This window comes from Argentina silus (assembly GCF_951799395.1).
Source record: "Argentina silus genome assembly, contig: scaffold_111, whole genome shotgun sequence".
Lineage (NCBI taxonomy): Eukaryota > Metazoa > Chordata > Actinopteri > Argentiniformes > Argentinidae > Argentina > Argentina silus.
This window is the reverse complement of record NW_028153205.1, coordinates 131,109-149,419: the sequence shown is the minus strand read 5'-3', so window position 1 is coordinate 149,419 and position 18,311 is coordinate 131,109. Positions and strand designations below refer to the sequence as shown.

Sequence of the window (18,311 nt, the reverse complement as noted above, 5' to 3'; positions counted from 1 at the left end):
ACCCCAAGTTCTGGTTAGCTGGACTAATTTTTTATTACGTGCAGCTTGGGGCATGTGAATGGAAAGATTGATTATGTGAACGCTTTTTCTGTCAGCCACAAACAGGCAATGAAATACCAAGTGCACCTGAAGCTGCACTCACTGATGACGAGTACATTACCAGCGTTATTACAACAAAACATACGTGAATTCCTTCATAAAAGCGTCCGTCATCAGATATCATAATTCCAGTGTTAATTACATTCATGTCATAAACATATTGCGTTCTTTATCTTTTTTTTTAATGATTAGACCTCTTGAAAAACAGTCTTAGAAGACCGTACCCTAAAGACATACGGCAATAATTAAGGCAAGCAAACTTCCACAAATCTAGAATTATAATTCTTATGTCTATTGATTGAAGCGTATCACTGAGAAAGAAAGTTGATTTTACATTTGTATGTGTCTTTTTACTTGTCAGGTATGTGTGTATGTCTGTATTGCAGTGGAGGCTGTTGGAGGTCAGGGTAAATCGGAGGACGGGGCTCATTGTAATGCATGGAATGGAATCCGGAATGCTATCAAAACCCATATCATTCCTCATTCCATTCCGTGCATTATGATGAGCCCCGTCCTCAGATGTCTACCTCCGCCAGCCTCCCCTTGTGCATTGGGACTTACTGCTTTGGGTCAAACCTTCGGGCATGCTAACAGGCTAAAAGTACAGTGTTAAAACCAGTAAGGCTAAATGGGATGATTATGTAAAATGGTCCACTTTGAACACAGCATTCAAAGACACAGGGTATCAACAGAGTGACAAGTTGAGCTGCTGTGCTGGTAAATTGTCTTAAGTGCCGTAATCATGTCGTGTAAGATCAACCTAGCCTCTAGTCTTGTTACCATAAAACGCCATTTCAACCAGTTCAAATCTCACGGTGAGCCCAGTCCTAACTGGAGGTGTGTGTGTGTATTCAATGTTCGTTATGCGTGCTGATCCCAAGTTATTCGGCAGTGTATTCCTAACCTTATGCTGAAACAATTGAGCATGCATATCTGTGTGTGTTTGTACTAAGTTGTTGATATGCATATTAGTATCCTGCACACACTACAAATATGATGTCTGTTTTCACCAGAGGGAATCTTTGGCTTTGCTTTATTATTTCCTATAACCTTAGAACAAAAAAAATCAGTATGTCAACATATGTTAGTAATAACAAATGCAAATAACATTCAAAATATCAACTACAGTAAGTGTTCAAAATATACACACACTGAACACTTTGTTAGGAACACCTGTACTATATTAGCAACACCTTCTCATGGTGGAGGTGGTGTAATGGTGTGGGGAATGTTTTTTTGGCACACTTTGGGCCTGTTAATACCAATCAATCATCTCTTGAATGCCACAGCCTGTTTGAGTATTGTTGCTGACTATGTGCATCACTTCATGGCCACAATTTACCCATCTGCTAATGGCTACTTCCAGCATGATAATGCACCATGTCACAAAGCAAAAGTCGTCTCAATCTGGTTTCATGAACATGACAATGAGTTCTTCAGTGGCCTTCCCAGTCACCGGATCTGAATCTAATAGAACACCTTTTGGAGGTGGTAGAACGGGAGATTCACAGTTTGAAAGAACACCTGAAAAATCTACAGGAATTGCGTGATGCAATCATGTCATCATGGACCAGAATCTCAAAGGAATGTTTCCCACATCTTGTGGAATCAACACCACGAAGAATTCAGGCTGTTTTGAGAGCAAAGTGAGGCCCTACCCAGTATTAGTACAGTGTTCCTAATAAAGTGTTCAGTGAGTATATTATCCCAACCCCCAATCACAACCTTCCCCGATTTGTTCACAGATTGAAATAATTTGACATATTTCGAGGCGATTAGTCCGACACTTCCAGCTCATTCACAGCAAGGTCAATCACAGCTTACTCTCCACAGAGGGTGCCAACTCCACCACCACCTTTCCCAGGTTCTTACCGCTGTACATGTAGTCTACGGCCCTGAACACCGACTCCAGCCCCACAAACCTCCCCTCTGAAGACCCGTCCCCAAGGTCCACCTCACACACCAGATCCCCCTTCGCAAACATCTGCATCATGCTGCCCAGCGCCTCCGGGTACTCGGCGGGGAAGTGGGGCAAGAAGAAGCCGTGAACGCTGGCCGACCTCTGGAGCAGCTTTGCGGGCAGAGTGCCCGCCCTCACCGGCTGGACCCCCGACGCCGTCTGATACCCCGATATGAACCCGATCACGATCAGCCGGCCCTTCGTGGCCAGGGAGTTGACGGCCAGGTCGAAGATGCTCCCGCCGATCGACTCGTAGACCACGTCCACGCCCCGTGGGTACTCTTTCCTCAGCGTGGAGGCCAGGTCCTCGGTGGTGTAGTTGATGGGCCTGTCGCAGCCGATGGTCTTGAGGAAACCGGCCTTTACGTCGGAGGAGCAGGTCCCCACCACGTGGCAGCCGGCCTTTTTGGCAAACTGCACGGCGAACTGTCCCGTGCCACCGGCGGCCGCCGTGACCAGCACCGTCTCGCCCTCCGCCAGGCGACCCAGCTTGTTCAGAGAGATATAGGCGGTGGCTGCACTCACCAGCATGGTCAGGTACTCTGGCTTCACCGACGGGACCGGTATGCTCTTCTTGGCGGAGATCACGGTGTATTCCGCAAAGGCCCCATCGCCAAAGTAGGCGACGGTGTCGCCGACGGTGTAGCGGGCGCTGGCACTCAGGCCGAGGCCGACCACCTCCCCGATGCCCTCGAACCCGGCACCGAACGGCGGCTTCACGGAGGTGTCATAGCGGCCTGCCGAGTAGTTGATGTCAGAAGCGTTGATTCCCAAAAATCTGAATGAAATGGAACAAGGACAACATATGTTATGAATGAGAACAATGTGACTGTTCTATCGCATCAAATTAATTAATGACAGTAACAGACGCTTACAATGTTGTGAGAATTTAGATCGATAAAATAGCTATGAATTACAAACATCCACAAAAAAAATACAATTGAGTGACAATGTATGCTTTATTGTAATTATTATGCAGATTTCATTGCACGGATTTGTCAGATCTTCTTCAGAGAAGAGAAGCAGTCCAAATTGCCTAGAGTATGTCAGTGAAGGTCAAGATTTCAGTTTCATTCTTCAGGAAAAAAAAATATCTGCGACACTCTGGTTTGTTTTGGCAATGAATCCATTTCTCTTGAAAACACACACACACACACACACACACACACGGGAAAAAGGCTTGTATCACAAAACACATTGCATGATGTCATGATTCATTGTCTTGAGAGACACACAAGAACAAATTGCACTTTTAAATCTTGTATATTCTTTCTGTTTTGACATGAATAAAAAAAATAACTTGTTTTCATCTCGGTTGATAACATGGAGAAGAAAGAAAAAAAAATACTACGTGCGAAAGAAAAGTATAAATTAATAATATTTCGATCCTCCAGAATCCTTGCTGAGTCTCATCACTGTGCATGTCACACTAACATTCTGAGCACTTAAATAAACCAGTTCAGTTTAGATACCAATAAATGGCTCCAATTAAATTCAAGAAAACATCTTGGTTTGACTACTTTCAGAATCGCTGTTTCCGTGTGTTGAATTCCTTCATATGCAGTACTAAAGCAGTAAAACACATTTATCTAAATCACTTGGACTAAGAGTATTGAAACACTTTGGGATTAAACAAGAATAGTCTATGAAGGGAACTGGGATTAAGGATCTCTGGTTAAGATTGGGCCTGACATTTATTTATAGATGCCTTATTTCACATGTAGTATAATGAATGTACTGTAATTTTGGCCACTGAGACATAACACTCATAAATCTCATTCAAAACATTGATAAGGAAATATCATATATCATATTTTTCTAAAATGAAAACATTTTTCCTGAAACACATGCAATGCAGGCATAGCAGAGGGTTACCCCCCCCCCCCCCTCCCTCCCCCAACAAGTGGCTCATCCATGACCTATTGACATACTCATACCACACAATCATAATGTTGTTTTGCATCTAAACACTTTATCTAACTCTGATATAGTGTGCTATAGTAACAACAACGATATTGTACAGGTTCGCCAGTTAATAATTATGTTTCAAGGCCATTATAAATCAAACTTGTTTGTATGCTTTACCTAGTGTTGTTTGAAAGATGTGTGTGTGTGTGTGTGTCTGTGAGAGAAAGAGAGAGATAGAGTTTTTGAATACACTGTACATTCCAATACATTGCATTAATGCCTAAATCAGTTAATACAAATCTGAAGGTCGCCAATGTGAGTCTATGGAAATTATTATTGTGGCCTAAATCTGCAGCTATACATGCTCTGCGACTATGGTGTTAAATAGCTATATCTCCTTACTTCTTTCACGTCCTCAGAGGCCGACACACGCACTTATCAGAGATAAAAGCGCCACCATGCAATTTTCCTCTACAATTCTAGGCCATTTATTCCCATATATGTCAGACAATAAGTACTTAAGTTATTGAAAAATAACTACCTTGGTAAATTGGAACTTCTGTTTTTATCAAAGTTGCAGGGCGGTATGGAAATCGTGGTTTCCAATTGTGTAATCTATTTCTATAAGCCTAATTATGCCCTCGGTTTTAATAAATATAGTGTATGTTTTGTGAGTCCGAAACAATCGCACAACGAATCGTTTAGAAGTGGCAATGAATTCTAAAAATAAATAAATAAATAGGTGGAGATTCGGTTACATATCTAAATCTAAAGGCCAGATTATGTGGAACCCTCGGCGGGATACAACACGGATCAGACGCGGCCTCACCGCTGCGGGAGGGCAAAGGTTCATCATCACATTGACAACTGCATCGACAGTTCTTGACTTCTTTCAGAAGATTATAGCTACCCTTTCAATACTCTTTTCATTTCCTTTTGTTAGTGTTACACATGTGCATGTTATAAAGAGGCCTACACTCGGACAATAAACGCAAACAAAACGACGCACGCAAGACTCGCACTTCATCGTTTTGTGTTATTGAACACGGTTTGAATTTTCTGTAAATAGTGACAAGCTAATTGATCTGTAGGTCTACAACTTTGGGTTACCCCATGCCTTACTCTTATAGGCGACTTCTTGGTAAATGGTGGCAGCCTTTGACCATCGGCAATAACCACTGATGCCTTGCGTACTAGTACCCTATCCTAAACTCTCTGACCCTCGATTTACTACCTCTTTTACCATACATGCATTGTAAAGAAACAGATTATACATTGAGAAAAAAAACCTCTTTCTCTATTACAATAACTGTTTCAAGAAAGATTGTTTAGCAACATTACTGTCCGATTTTTCTTTTTCCCCCAGACATAGACCCTTGCTTGATATTAAGTTTTACGCAGCGGAACATTTGTAGATGCTACCGCAGCCCCAAATGCCATGCAAAGCTGCCTCTCCATCTCCTCATCTCTCCGTGCCAGTCCGTACCCCCCGATGACTTTCTGTTTGCAGGTTGGTGACGTAAGAAGACAGGACAGAGCTCGATGCCGAGATGGATTGATAGACAAATGTAGGGGCGGAACTTGGGAGATATTCCTCACGTAGCCTATTTTGCACTCCCTTGAAATGGTCGCGAGTGTCGATACCGATGGGGATGTTTAACAGGCTATTCTGACAGAGGTAAGCGATCCCTTTTCTTTTTTTTTTTAAACTTCAAAACAATACATAGAGCAAAACAATTATTTCCCTGCAATGTTTCTGATATGGACTATGTTTCCATAAAACGCACGCCGCGGCGACTGAGAACCATGATCCAAATTTCTAATCCCAAACTTACCGATTTCTGACAAGCAAGTCCCCGTCTGCGGGTGTCGGTACTGGAACGGTTTGCAAGGCGACGGCTTCTTTGAAATTCGGGCTAAGCTTCGTTACGACCAGCTTTTTCATAGAGCTCGGTATCGAGGAACCTTTAAAATCCATGAAGTGCGTCGAGTATGACAAATCTATAATGAAGCCGCGCCGCGAAGCGAAATGAACTCCTGAAAGTGCCTCGGTTCCCCTGCGCCCCCCGCCGACTCCCGAAACCACCCTCCTACCGTTCCTCAACAAGAACAAGGTGGACATTTGCACCTAGGAGGGGAAAATGTGACAAAGTTCACGGCCACTCGCTGTGCAATTCAGAGCAATTGGCTGATCGTTAGCCTTTACGCTAGGCTTCTAACCAGCAGAGCAGGCCACGCGAATGATTAAATGCGATTTTTTTTCTTTCTTCCGAAAACCTAAAATCGTAAGCACAGTGGCGTATGAACTGTCACTAAACAATTACTGCGTTTTTGGGGGGGTGAATATCTTCTTATGGATAGGTGTTGTAACGGTGTAACCTTGTAAGCAAGCAAAATGTGGTGGTCGACTTGTCGCCGGAGTCCCTCCCCTTCCCGGACACGACACCCACTTCCTAGTAAGGTGAAACAAATCAATCCACACTCTCAAAACATATCCTCAAAGATTGTTTCCACAAAATGCCTTAGGATTTTGTCCGTGTCAGACACACAGACACACGCAGACACACACACACAGAACCCTCCGCACACACGTCCTTATCCTGTACGTGAGAGTCCTCTGCGAATTGTTTTCTTGACCATGTATCCATATGTGGAAGAGGCTCTGCTGAGTAAAAAATACGGGAGTGCTTTCTCACACATTGGTGAAACTGTGACCAGAAAAATGGGCTACATCATCAGTAAAGCGTTGCCCTATCTGTTTTGACACACAGGCTACTCTGTGCTATTTCGCACTGTAGGCTAAATAACTTTTTATCTAAGTTGACGACCATGATGATGATGATGATGAACCTATAATGACGAGTTATTATTACCAGCCTATTTCGAGTTATTGGCGATCCTTAGTGATGGCTTCGTATTGACTAATTGCTTGAGGCAATCATACGCTAAAGCGCTGTGTGAAGTGTTTATTTTTATTTTATTATCAATATTTCAAAAGAGCAATTTGACATGATAGCCTACTGATTCAAGCTTTTTTTCCCTTTGTCAGTCGTTTTCAATTCTAAGCGGAGGGAAAAACAAGACAATTAAAAAGATTGACAGGTAGGCTCTTCTGTCAGGGTGACGCTCGTAGCGTGAGGGGAGGAGTAAAAAAAAGAAGCAGGAAAAGCCACTCGATGCGTCTGTCTATCAGTTGAGACTGTCTGAAACAGCTCCTGGATCCTCAGCGTTTCAGTTTTTTCCTCCGGAGCAAGCAGACGAGACTTTCGGCGCACACACTCTCCCCGGAGTTTACACAAGAGACATTAGTTGATGTCGATCTCTCCGCCAGGGTGGACGCCTGCCGCTGCTGCCGCTGCACGTTGTTTGTTTCTCTTCAATCGCAGGCGCCGCGCCGCGCCGCATCCACCACCACCAACCGCACCGATCAGCGGCTGATGAACATTATTTTTTCTCGACTATAAATTGTAAGTAAGAATTCCTACCGCTCGACTCACCAGAGAGAGAGAAAGAGAGAGAGGAGAAAAGTATCCGCTGACGGCGAGGCTTGATCTGGCTGAGGTGGCGTGGTGACGGACTGACATTAACCATCTCCTGCCTGTCTGTCTGTTTTCTCTCTATTCTGTTACGTTTTTTGTGTGTGTTTTTTTTATAGATCTGAGGTGGTTGAACAAGAAAGCGCCTGGCACGGGAATTACATTTCAGAGGTGTTCGTTCACACTGGACTTAATTGTTTTGTGACCGTCTGAGTTTATTTATGTTGGGGTGAAGACGCTACAAAGTAGCCCGTCGCCGTCCAAGATAGTGATTTCCCCCCCCCTTCGATGGCAGTAAGGGAGTGACTGAAACTTGCCTTGCCGACCCTATGCCGCTTTTTCCTGCGAAAATGATGAGCGAAGATGATCGTTGATGGACGTGATCAGAGCTGGCGAAATTCTTTTTTATCGTTTTGAGATTGCAGAAACTTTTTTTTTTTTTGGTTCGTTTTGTCCTTCATGCTCTTATTGTTTGAATGCGTAAAGGACTCGGTTCCATTATAACCACTTCAGGTTATATGTAGGACTTGGGTGGCTGAAACCCTTGAATTACAACAACAACAACAAACAAAAAAAGAAAGACAACCCCTTCTTTTCTAGAAAAACTGTTGACAGTTCTTTCCGACATCAAGCAACGGGATGGTTTTTCTCCACTGACAAGACTTCGTGTTTTGATTCCTGCATGAGAAGCACCGTGGAAAGTGACGGTCACTATGCCGAGGAGAAAGCAGCAAGAACCGAGGCGATCAGCAGGTAAGCCCGATACACACTCACTCACTCCTCCACCGTCCATGTCACCGTCTCTCTTTTTCCATGGGCCTTAAACTCATTCATATTTGTCTTTAAATTCATAAAATCTCTTAATGGATCATTTCACTTTTTCCATTTTATGCATGACGGTAAAATAGGCCTTCATCCGATCGCCTTTTGGGAGTTGTGTTAATATCTTAGAAACAGGGATTGACCCCTATTATTATTCTATTTGGCCATATGAATTCTCTACGAATTACCGCGGATCTGTCTGTGATGACATTATAATATGTTAACTTGCCAGCAAAGTCAACTTCAAAAGGCAGATAATGTTACTGGGGACAGAGAGGGCCTTTTGAGGTTCATCGCAGTGTTAAAGAGTGAGTAATAATGAATAATTGACTCGGAAAAGAAAGAGAGAGAGAGAGAGAGAGAGAGAGAACTGGTGAGAGCCGGTTCTCTTTCTTTTCTTGTTTTATTAGAGGATTGCCATCCTTGATTTGATGCGTGATTGATCGGCTGTCATGTGGCAGCCTTTGATCTATTAATTCCTGATAAACATCAATAAATCTCTTCACGCAGACATGCATGCTCCTGACAGATTTAGCCACTCAAAGGACGACCCCCCCCCCTCCTCCTCATTGTCTGATAGGAACGAAAAAAGTTTTTTGTTTTTTAAAAAAAAACAACAAGAAAAAATACTAGATTTTACCTCTTGATTTCTTGGGAGAATAGGAGAAAGAGAGAGAGAGGCAGTTAGAATAAGAAAGAGGCCGAAAAAAGAAGAGCAAAGTTATTTTGAAGGATCACAGAAAGGGCTAGAGTGTAATTATTTCAGGCACCTGAACACCCCCCCCCCCCCCCCCCCCCCCCCATACACAGCTAGTTAGCCCTCTCCTTTTGAGTTCAAGACATGGTGGATTTCTTACACCTTCACGTCCAAATTCACACCCCCTCATCCTCCAGCTCACTCTACCAATGAAATCAATATCTACCACCAGAGCCAGTGTTTACTTGAGCAACACAGACAAACCGGATGTTGGCAGAAACCAATCTAGGTTGAGGTCTACTGATTTGGATTTCTCTTCTTTTTTTTTTCTCCTTTCTTTTTTTATACCCGTCCCCCCCCCCCCCCCCACACACACTTTTCCTACTTTAAACAAATGTAAATGAGTGACAGGGATTTCTACCTCTGTGCTAATGAGACGAAGCCTTTGAAGTGAGGCATTAACAACCGGAGTGAACAAAAGACAGTTCTAGAATTTTAAAGAGATTTTGAAATATGAGGTGCAAAGCGGACTGAACAGGAGGGCCAGACGGGGGAAGACTTTGAACTCTGCGGGTTTATCATTTTAAATAGGAGGCAGTGATGTAGTGTGTGTGTGTGTGTGTGTGAGAGAGAGGTTGACTGTGTGTGAAGAGCATTCAACTAGTACTTTCTAGTCTCCCCCCCCCTGCACATTATTATTTATTTTTTTCCGGAACACACAGTATTCTCAAAAGGCTCGCTGTTGGATATGGCATTACAGTTATGCTCGCCATTGTTGTGAATCGCTTATGCGTATGATCCCTTGTTTTGTGTCACGTGAAAAGGTAGACTGAGGGGATGAGAGCCACAGTGCTGCTTCCCACCAGATCCCCCCCGTCATGTAAACACACCGTCACCTTGACCCCTTGTCGACACGGCCCGGTATTGATCCATTTGTCTGTCATTGACCGCCCTGTACATCACGGGCTTTAATGGTCAATCACGACTCGGCAAGACGGGAGGGCTTTTTTCATCCTTTCCCGATTGGAACAGGCGGCCGGAGATAGATAACACCGACACACACACATACACACACACTCTCCAACCCCCAACCGGGAAACAAATACAAATACAAACACACACACACACCACAGAACGACGGCCCAGTGGGTAGTCTTAGTGACCCGTGTCTTCATCTCTGGAGCCATGATAAGGAATGGAGAGACTAGAGAGAGAGAGAGAGAGAGAGTCTAGGGGGAGGGTAATTGCCCAGAAAGGGAGTGACCAAGGTGATGACTAGTACTCAGATGGGTGTAAAGTGGTCGTTATGAGAGTTAGTAGTGTACGGTCATTAAAGCCACGTTCAAACCAAAACAAGTCTACCACCCCGGGGATACACAGCTGCTCCTCCTCCTCCTCCTCCTCCACACATTAGGAGGAGAGAGATTATTTTTGTCTCCAATTTCACATAGTTAAGAGAAATGGTTACTGTGATGAGCGGTGTTGGACACTTGTCATTAGTTTTTTGTATTTTCAGTGTTATTTACTAGTGCTGGATGGGAGCAAAGAGAGTGTGTTTGTGTGTGTGTGTTTGCGTGCATGCAGGCTTGCTTGTGTGTGCGTGAAAGCGCCTATGTGTGTGTGTGTGTGTGTACGTGTGTGTGTGTGTGTGTGTGTGTGTGCGTGCTTGACACGGTTCTAATGGTGTCATGGCCTTACAAAAGGCCTTTCCCGGACACAATATTCCTTCATGGGAGAACCATCATATCTACTGTCCTTCTCCAGTTTCACATTCAGGTTCACATCCTGTTATGTTCCTTTACGACTGTCTGCTATAGTATATTAAACACAGTTGTTAAGAGAGAGGGAGTGTGTGTGTGTGTGTGTGTGTGTGTGTGTGTGTGTGTCATATCGACATGCATCTATCTGTGTATCAACGTAGTTCAGGGCTGAGTTTTTTTTCGCCCTTGGAATATCAGTTTCAGTTGATGGGGGGGGGGGGGGGGGGGGCGAGGACAGGAGGAGGACAGGAAAGAGGGAAAAAGAAGACTGACAGTGTCTTTCATTAAATCCGGGGTTGTTTCTCAGTCAGAGGAGAAAGAACAGCTCCCTACCCTGGAAGTGGGTTTCTTAATTATCAGAGAAAAGGTAAGGTTGCTTCTCGAGGCGTCATTAAATGAAGGGGGGGGGTGGGTGGGGGCCCTAATTATCTGTAAACCTGATGGATTTGTGACGGGGGCCCTAACGATCAATGCTGACAAATTCAGGAAGGTGTCAGGTCTGCAGCTGCCTAGATGTAATCAAGTTGATATGATACAGTCCCCACAGCCCCTAGTGCAGTATCAACTCAATTTGCCCCAGCGCAGGTGACAAATGGACTTTGCTACCTGACTAATCATGTCGGAAGAGACAATGCCAGTTAATGACCTCGCTAATCCTCTGCTTTTAACGATGGAGAGAGAGAGAGAGAGAGAGAGAGAGAGAAAGAAAGAAAGAGAGAGAGAGAGAGAATCAGCTGTGTCGCCACTTTCTCCGGGGTCCTGCATCAAGTGGTGGTGGTGCAACGTTTCAGTGTTGTATCTGAATGTCACCGTCCTCCTCTCGTACGACTGTAGTTCTCCTCCTCTTCTTTTTACGAGGTCATGCGCCCCCGAGTTGCCATTACGATTCCGAAAGGACAGAGAGAGAGAGAGAGAGAGCTCCAACTCGGTTTTTTTTCTTCATGTTGGGCATGTTGAAAATGGTGACCGTCGGCCTTCCAGAAACCATTTTGAAAACATGCAGGACTGTTTCCGTGATGAGTGAATTGAATAAAAAATAAATAATACAAAAAAATGTTTGATGCAAAAAATAGTCCGATCAAAAATGTTTTTATTTTGTGATTTTTTTTTTTTTACTTACTACTCTGCGATTTGTATGTTTCTTTTTTTCCTTTTTTTTCCCCCCGGCCATTAGAACAACCATCGTGAACGTGTCTTTCCCGACCTCGGGTCGACCTGGGCCTGTGGTTCCGACTCTGAGGGGTTGAGATGATTGTTATGAACTCCTCTCTCTCTCTCTCTCTCTCTCTCTCTCTCTGTGTTTTGAAGGGCCAACACCGTCTAAGCTCTAGGTGTCTGGTCCCGCATGCCAACCGTGGCAGTACGTTTTTGGAGCGGTTTGGGAGCCCCCGGTGCCCTGGGATTAATGGCGGAGCATGCCTGGCCCGGGTAGCTAAGATTACACAGCGACCTTTGTGCTCTCTTACTTGACGGCGCTGTTATGCGATATTCTCCCCTCCTAAATAATCAGCGTGCTTCGATTTACGTGTCCCTGCTCTAAATCAACAGCCCTGAGGAGCGGTGTCTTACGTTCTACGCTGAGGTGTACGCCACGTCTCCCCTGTTTGGTTGACTGGAACGGTCTGCCCCCCCCCCCACGCACACCCCCCCGCCCACCCCGGACATGTTTGGTTTAATTCGGGGATAGAGATATCGTTTTTTTTCTCTTCTTTTTTTCTTTTTGTTAGCCACGTTTCACAATGTATGATTTAGCGTACATGTGGTAGATAATTTACTTAAGCCCGAGTAATGTACACCGTGTTGAATGATATTGTTTCACATACTGTACCGTAGGGCTGTTCTCTGAGGACATTACTTTTGTGTGTGTGTGTGTGTGTATATGTATATGTATGTGTATGTTCGTTTTTTTTATGGCTTCTATGCGTATTCTAGTGTGTGTGTGTGTGTATATGTATGTTCGGTTTTTTTATGGCTTCTATGCGTATTCTAGTGTGTGTGTGTGTGTGTATGTATGCGCGCAATCTCTTCGCGCGTATGAATGTATGTGCACGTCTGTGTGTGTGTGTGTGTGTGTGTGTTTCATAGAACAGAATGGCAAAAGGGTAATTGCAGCCACACCACAGAGATCCCCCTTCCGTCGGGGGTGGGGGGGGGGGGGGGGGGGGAGCCTGCTCTTAGCGAGAGAGGTCTGTACACACCGTGCCTCCATGTACCACAGAAGCAACACCATGACCCTCATTTCACTAGGACTCCGGCAACACACCTTCCTCTGGATTTGACTAGCAGCCGGACAAAACAAAAAATCGTGGAGCTCTCCAGAGAGCACCAGTTTACAGTGATATATATCGTGGCGTTTTTTTTTTTGGGTTGTTTTTTTTCCTTTGTAGAAGTGCATGGATGTTAGCGTTAGCTCCCTGAGAGTGTGTGTGAGTGTGTGTGTTTGGCGGTCAGACACGGTGTCTTCTCCGTGCTCCGGTAGAGGTTACGCTAATTGGAGCTCCTGTGTCGTTAGCAGGTGGCATCGATTGGTTTTCGTCAATAGCCAGTTTTGCTCTTGTGCCACCCTCTGAGACTAATAGTTAAATTTGCATCTGGGAATTGAGCCGGTCAAAGGTCAAACTTGCTCAGCGCTCTTTTCAAACGCCTCCAGTCATCCAACCTCTACTCTCTCTCTCTCTCTCTCTCTGTGTGTGTCATATTTTTATTTATTTTTTTAATATATAAAAACACATTACATTTAAGACCGTATAATGGTAATGTCCTAGCCATATTTATTTGAATGCATTTGGTGTGTACCCAGAGCCGAGGATACATTTCACATCACAGTTAACTCCATCTTGTCTTGATCTTTCTTGTCTTTTTTCTCATTATTTCCAAGACATTCACACTAAGCTGCCCTCAGGGCAAGCTGCTACCATCGCTACAGTGTCACCCTCTCTGTACTTTAAACACACACACACACACACACACACACACACACACACACACACTCACACTCCCTCACACCTTAAGTGCAGCTAGCGTGTCACTGTGGGAGGTCACAGTGGGGGTGGCTTAGTGGGATGGGAAACGGTACCATGAAAGCAGCCAGATGTGCTGTGTTGCTTGGGTAGTACCTACACATGGTTCTCCCAGCCAGATGTGGGACAGGGAAGTACATAAAAGTCCTCCTCCGCGAGGAACTAAAAGTCCCTTACACGAGGAAACCGGAGACCGGACAGACCAGCCGTCCTCACTCCCTGGCTCTGACCCTCTTGGATTTTTCGCCGTTTTTCACCCCCTATAAAACCCCAAAGGTTTTCTTTTCTTTCTTTCTTTCTTTCTTTCTTTCTTTCTTTTATTTCATTAGATTTATTTTTGGACTTCATTTTACAGAGTATTTCACTCACTATTACGGGAAGCATTTTGAGCATTTCGCTTTGATTGATGACGCCGGTTCTGCAGTGTTACCGGACAATTTCTGTTCCAGTCGTTAAAAGAAACACAGTGAATCTCAGAGGGTCTTCATGCTGAGTAATTCCTCTCTGTAAAGTAGGCCTAGAGAAAGGCTACTTAGCTCCCGTGGTACATTTTTATAACAAAATAGCTCCTGCGTTTTTTTTTTTTTTTTTTTTTTTAATTTTCTTGCTGCATAATATGACACAAGAAAGACAGCATTACATATTACAAGTCCTCTTCCATTTCGAGAAATTGTTGACACCCCCAAATTGAGTTAAGTAAAAAATCTTCCTTTTCCAGCGTGCGAATCGTTTGCTCTTGATCACGTCGGAGAACAGGGGGCTCGAGAGGCTTCCTGCGATGGGAAGTCTGCTTGTAAGATCCACATTTAACATGTTACTCCCATCAATAAGAAATGAGCAATTACCGAATATTTTGTCTAATAAGTATTTGAATTCCTTGGCGCAGGAAAACATGTAGCTTGCCCACTCGTTACATCAGTTAGTTAGCAGGGACGAGCGGGCGCCGTTTCTGCGTTCCGAAGGAGAGAGAGAGAGAGGCTCCGCTTTGATGCCAACAAACAAACAGACAAACAAGATGGGCCTCGTACAGACGAGCAAAAAGAAGAAGAAAAAAAAAAAGCCCTACCCAGGGACCCCCTCTCCTCCTCCTCCTCCTCTTCTTCTTCTCCTCTTTTTCTCACATACTGTACGTCTCATCTCCCTCCCTCCCTCTCTCGCATACCTCTAATCTCCCCCCGTCTCCCTCTCTCTCCCTCCCTCCCTCCCTCTCTCATGTATCTCTCTGTCTCCCCTCTTCTCTCCAGCTCAAATACCTATCTCTCTTTGTCCCTCTCTGGTTTTCTCTCTAACACAGATTAGGTACAGTAAAGGCAGAGAAAAGACTGCTGCTTAAAAATCGCCCACTTTTTTTCGACATTTTTTATTTTTTTTTACCCTCGTCAGACAAAAGGCCGTATGTAGATCAGCAACGAGGAAAACGCAGGGAAGGGAGCGAAAGAGAGGAAAGTGGGTAGAAGGAGAGGAGAGGGGGCAGTAGGGAGGAGAAGGGGAGGGGGGGGTGTATGGGAAAGAGAGGCGCGAAAGAGAAGGGTGGTGGTGGTGGTGGTGGTGGGGGGGTAGGAACGAAGGAGAGGAGTTGAGGCAGTTCACATCAACAAGGCTGGCGGAGTGGGCAGTTAGAGGGGTGGAGAGGAAGGGGAGGGGATGGGGGGGGGCAGTCCTGGGGGTATGGAGGAGAGGAGGGGTGAGTAGGAGGGGCGGGGGGGGGGGGGTAGCAGTTCTGGGGACGGGTATTAAAGCTGACAGATGAACGGGACGATGGACAAATTCTCCTGCAGCAGCTGTGACGGCGGCCATTACCCTGACAGGTGTCAATTAAGAATTACTGCCTGGTGGAGTGGTGTCCCCCCCCCCCCCCCCCCCCGCGCCCACCCCATCCCCCCCCCCCCCCTCCACCCCCTCCCTGGCCCAGCTGTCCTTGTGTGAAAGAAATAACATTTTACCCTTGTCACCGCGGTTAGCCCCCCCTAGAGCCAAGTAGCCGTAGCTTAGCGTAGCCCCCCCCCCCCCCCCCCCCCCCCCCGAAAAAAAAAAACGCAGGCTTTTAGTGCTGTGAATCGATGAAGTGCAGCATTAGTAATTATGTCCTTGCTCAGGTCCAGCGGGGTTATTAGACAGAGATAAGGAGCTTCGTTGATCCTCTAGTTCACCCCCCCCCCCCCGGCATGTGTGTGTGTGTGTGTGTGTGTGTGTGTGTGTGTGTGTGTGTGTGTGTGTGTGTGTGTGTGTGTGTGTGTGTGTGTGTGTGTGTGTGTGTGTGTGTGTGTGTGTGTGTGTGTGTGTCTGTGTCTGTGCGTGGTCAGCCTCCCCGTAATGCACCCCCTGATTTGAGAGAGTCCAACCCTCTCCCCATGTCTATCCCCCCCCCCAACCCCCAAGCCCCCCCCCCCCCCCCACTCTGCTTCAGCTCAGCTAGTCTTCCACATTGTAAAGTAGGGAGTTGAGTTTAATGAGTGAGAAAATGAACACTTTGCCATTGACAGCCTGGAAGGCTTCACTTCCCCTTTAAACTCTCCCTTTCGTTGGCATGTGTATATTTGAAAGTGTGGGGGGGGGGGGGGAGAGAAGAGAAGACAAGACAGAGATCTTTCCCCCCCCCCCCCCCCCGTTGGCAGAAGAGCATTTAAAGTTAAAAGAGAGTGTCGTCTTTTTTTTTTTGGGGGGAGTTCGTCCGAGGCAGGCGGGCCGAGGAGAAGTCACACCGTGGCGGCTAGGCTAAGCTATGCTACGCTACCGCTACTTCCACCTCATCATGACTGGAGGGGGGAGGGAGGGAGGGAGAACAGCCTCCTGAGCAGGCTAGCGGGGGAGGAGGAGGGGGAGGAGGGGCGGGGGGGGGGATGATGTCATTGGCACGGCTGGTTCAAAGGCCCTGGCCGTGCTCTCGTGTTTTGGGGTGAGAAAAGAAGTGTCTGTGCTGTGGTGTCCGGGGCAGGCGGGGGTGGGGCAGGGGGGGGGTTCAGAGAGCTGTCTGACTCTAACGCTGAGGAGAGAGAGAGACAGACAGACAGACAGACAGACAGACAGACAGACAGGAACAGGTTGCCGAACGTGACTCCACCTCCCGTTTTTGAACCCCGTTTCCCTGCAAACGCTCTCATCGAGCCGTCGTGTTTTGAAGAGGAGAATTGACGCACAATTATTCCAATTACCACAACAGGGTGGTATAGGATGGCATTGTGCTGTGTGGTATAGGATGGCATTGTGCTGTGGGTGTGTGTACGGCCCACGTATTACCGGTAAAAAAAAAAAGAAAGCCTTTATATGAGGTATTGTATTCCCTTAGCGTGGAACAGATATGACGCAGGTTGTGTGTTGCGTTAGCGAAGCAGGCCTACGGACGTATGGTATGGCGTACAGACATCTGAAACGTCACCTGGAGAGGAGAGGAGCCCAGGAATATTCAGTTAAATGTGATTTACATATTCAGATGGGAGTTGTTCTTTTGCATCTCCTGTCCTAGAAATCATTTCCACAGAAAAAGATACTATCGGTGTACTATTTTTTTTTTTTTTTGTTTCTCCCCGAGTCCAGTTTTATTTGCATATCTCTTGTTTTAAATACGGCATCCCTTAGTGAAATTCTCTTCCCCTTTCTCTCTCTCACTCTCTCTCTCTCTCCCTCTCTCTCTCTCTCTCCCTCTCTCCGGTACGACTGCTCGGAGCTATTATCAAACCTGAGAATATTCCATATTCCATCCCCATGCAAATCAGCGGTGTTCTCCCTTATCATACCAGCCCCCCCCCGCCCCCCCCCAAAACATTTGTGTGTGATCAGAGTAAACGCCAGTTCAAGCTGAAGGGAAGCATTGTGTGTGTGCGTGTGTGTGCGCGTGTGTGCTCGTCTGTGTGTGTGTGTGTGTGCGCGTGCACGCTTGTCTGTCTGTGTGTGTGTGCGTGCGCTCGTGTGTGTGTGCACGCGTGTATGCGCTTGTCTGTGTGTTTGTGCGTGTGCTCGTGTGTGTGCGCGTGCACACTCGTCTGTCTGTCTGTGTATGTGCTCGTGTTGTGTGTGTGTGTGTGTGTGTGTGTGTGTGTGTGTGTGTGTGTGTGTGTGTGTGTGTGTGTGTGTGTGTGTGTGTGTGTGTGTGTGTGTGTGTGTGTGTGCGCGCGCGCGTGCGCGGAGATGGATGGAGGGATTAAATATTAACCGGATGCGGCTGACTTAAGGCAGTGTTTTACATAGAGCTCCCACAGAGGCCGCTGCCACACATTGATCCCCGCACCCAGCGTTTACCAACCTGACTGAGGCCTTTAATTCCTCCCAGAGAGGGGGAGAGAAGGGGGGAGAGAGAGAGAGAGAGGCAATGGAATGGATAAACCCCCCCCCCCCCCGCCACACACACACACACACAGCCCCTCCCTGCTCTTAAAAAAGGGGGCAGGTGAGATGGATGATAGCAATTTTAAATTTTGTTTGTGTGTGTGTGATCATGGAGATTGTTTTAGTATTACCACGGTACAACCGTTGCCATGATTAATTGAGGCGAACACACACACACACACGGCT

The 18,311-nt window shown here is 46.1% G+C and overlaps 2 protein-coding genes across 3 annotated transcripts in view; one reads left to right on the top strand and one right to left on the bottom strand.

The window, feature by feature from the left end:
- Window positions 1-594: 594 nt before the first annotated feature.
- LOC310824381 (prostaglandin reductase 3-like) lies at window positions 595-6,379 on the bottom strand. The gene is made up of 2 exons (XM_083697636.1): window positions 5,803-6,379; window positions 595-2,837 (listed from the first exon to the last, which is right to left on the bottom strand). The coding sequence occupies exons 1-2, from the start codon at window positions 6,087-6,089 to the stop codon at window positions 1,913-1,915; spliced, it is 1,212 nt and encodes a 403-aa protein (XP_083553762.1). The 5' UTR covers window positions 6,090-6,379; the 3' UTR covers window positions 595-1,912.
- LOC310824380 (teashirt homolog 1-like) overlaps window positions 5,067-18,311 on the top strand; it is a 29,973-nt gene continuing 16,728 nt past the window's right edge. The window contains exons 1-2 of one of the 2 annotated variants that reach the window (XM_083697634.1): window positions 5,067-5,645; window positions 7,623-8,256. In XM_083697634.1, coding sequence (XP_083553760.1) covers window positions 8,217-8,256 — 40 coding nt within the window. In that variant the 5' untranslated portion in view covers window positions 5,067-5,645; window positions 7,623-8,216. Of the gene's footprint in view, window positions 5,646-7,315; window positions 7,435-7,622; window positions 8,257-18,311 lie in introns of those variants that run through there. The other variant, XM_083697635.1, reaches the window with a different exon arrangement.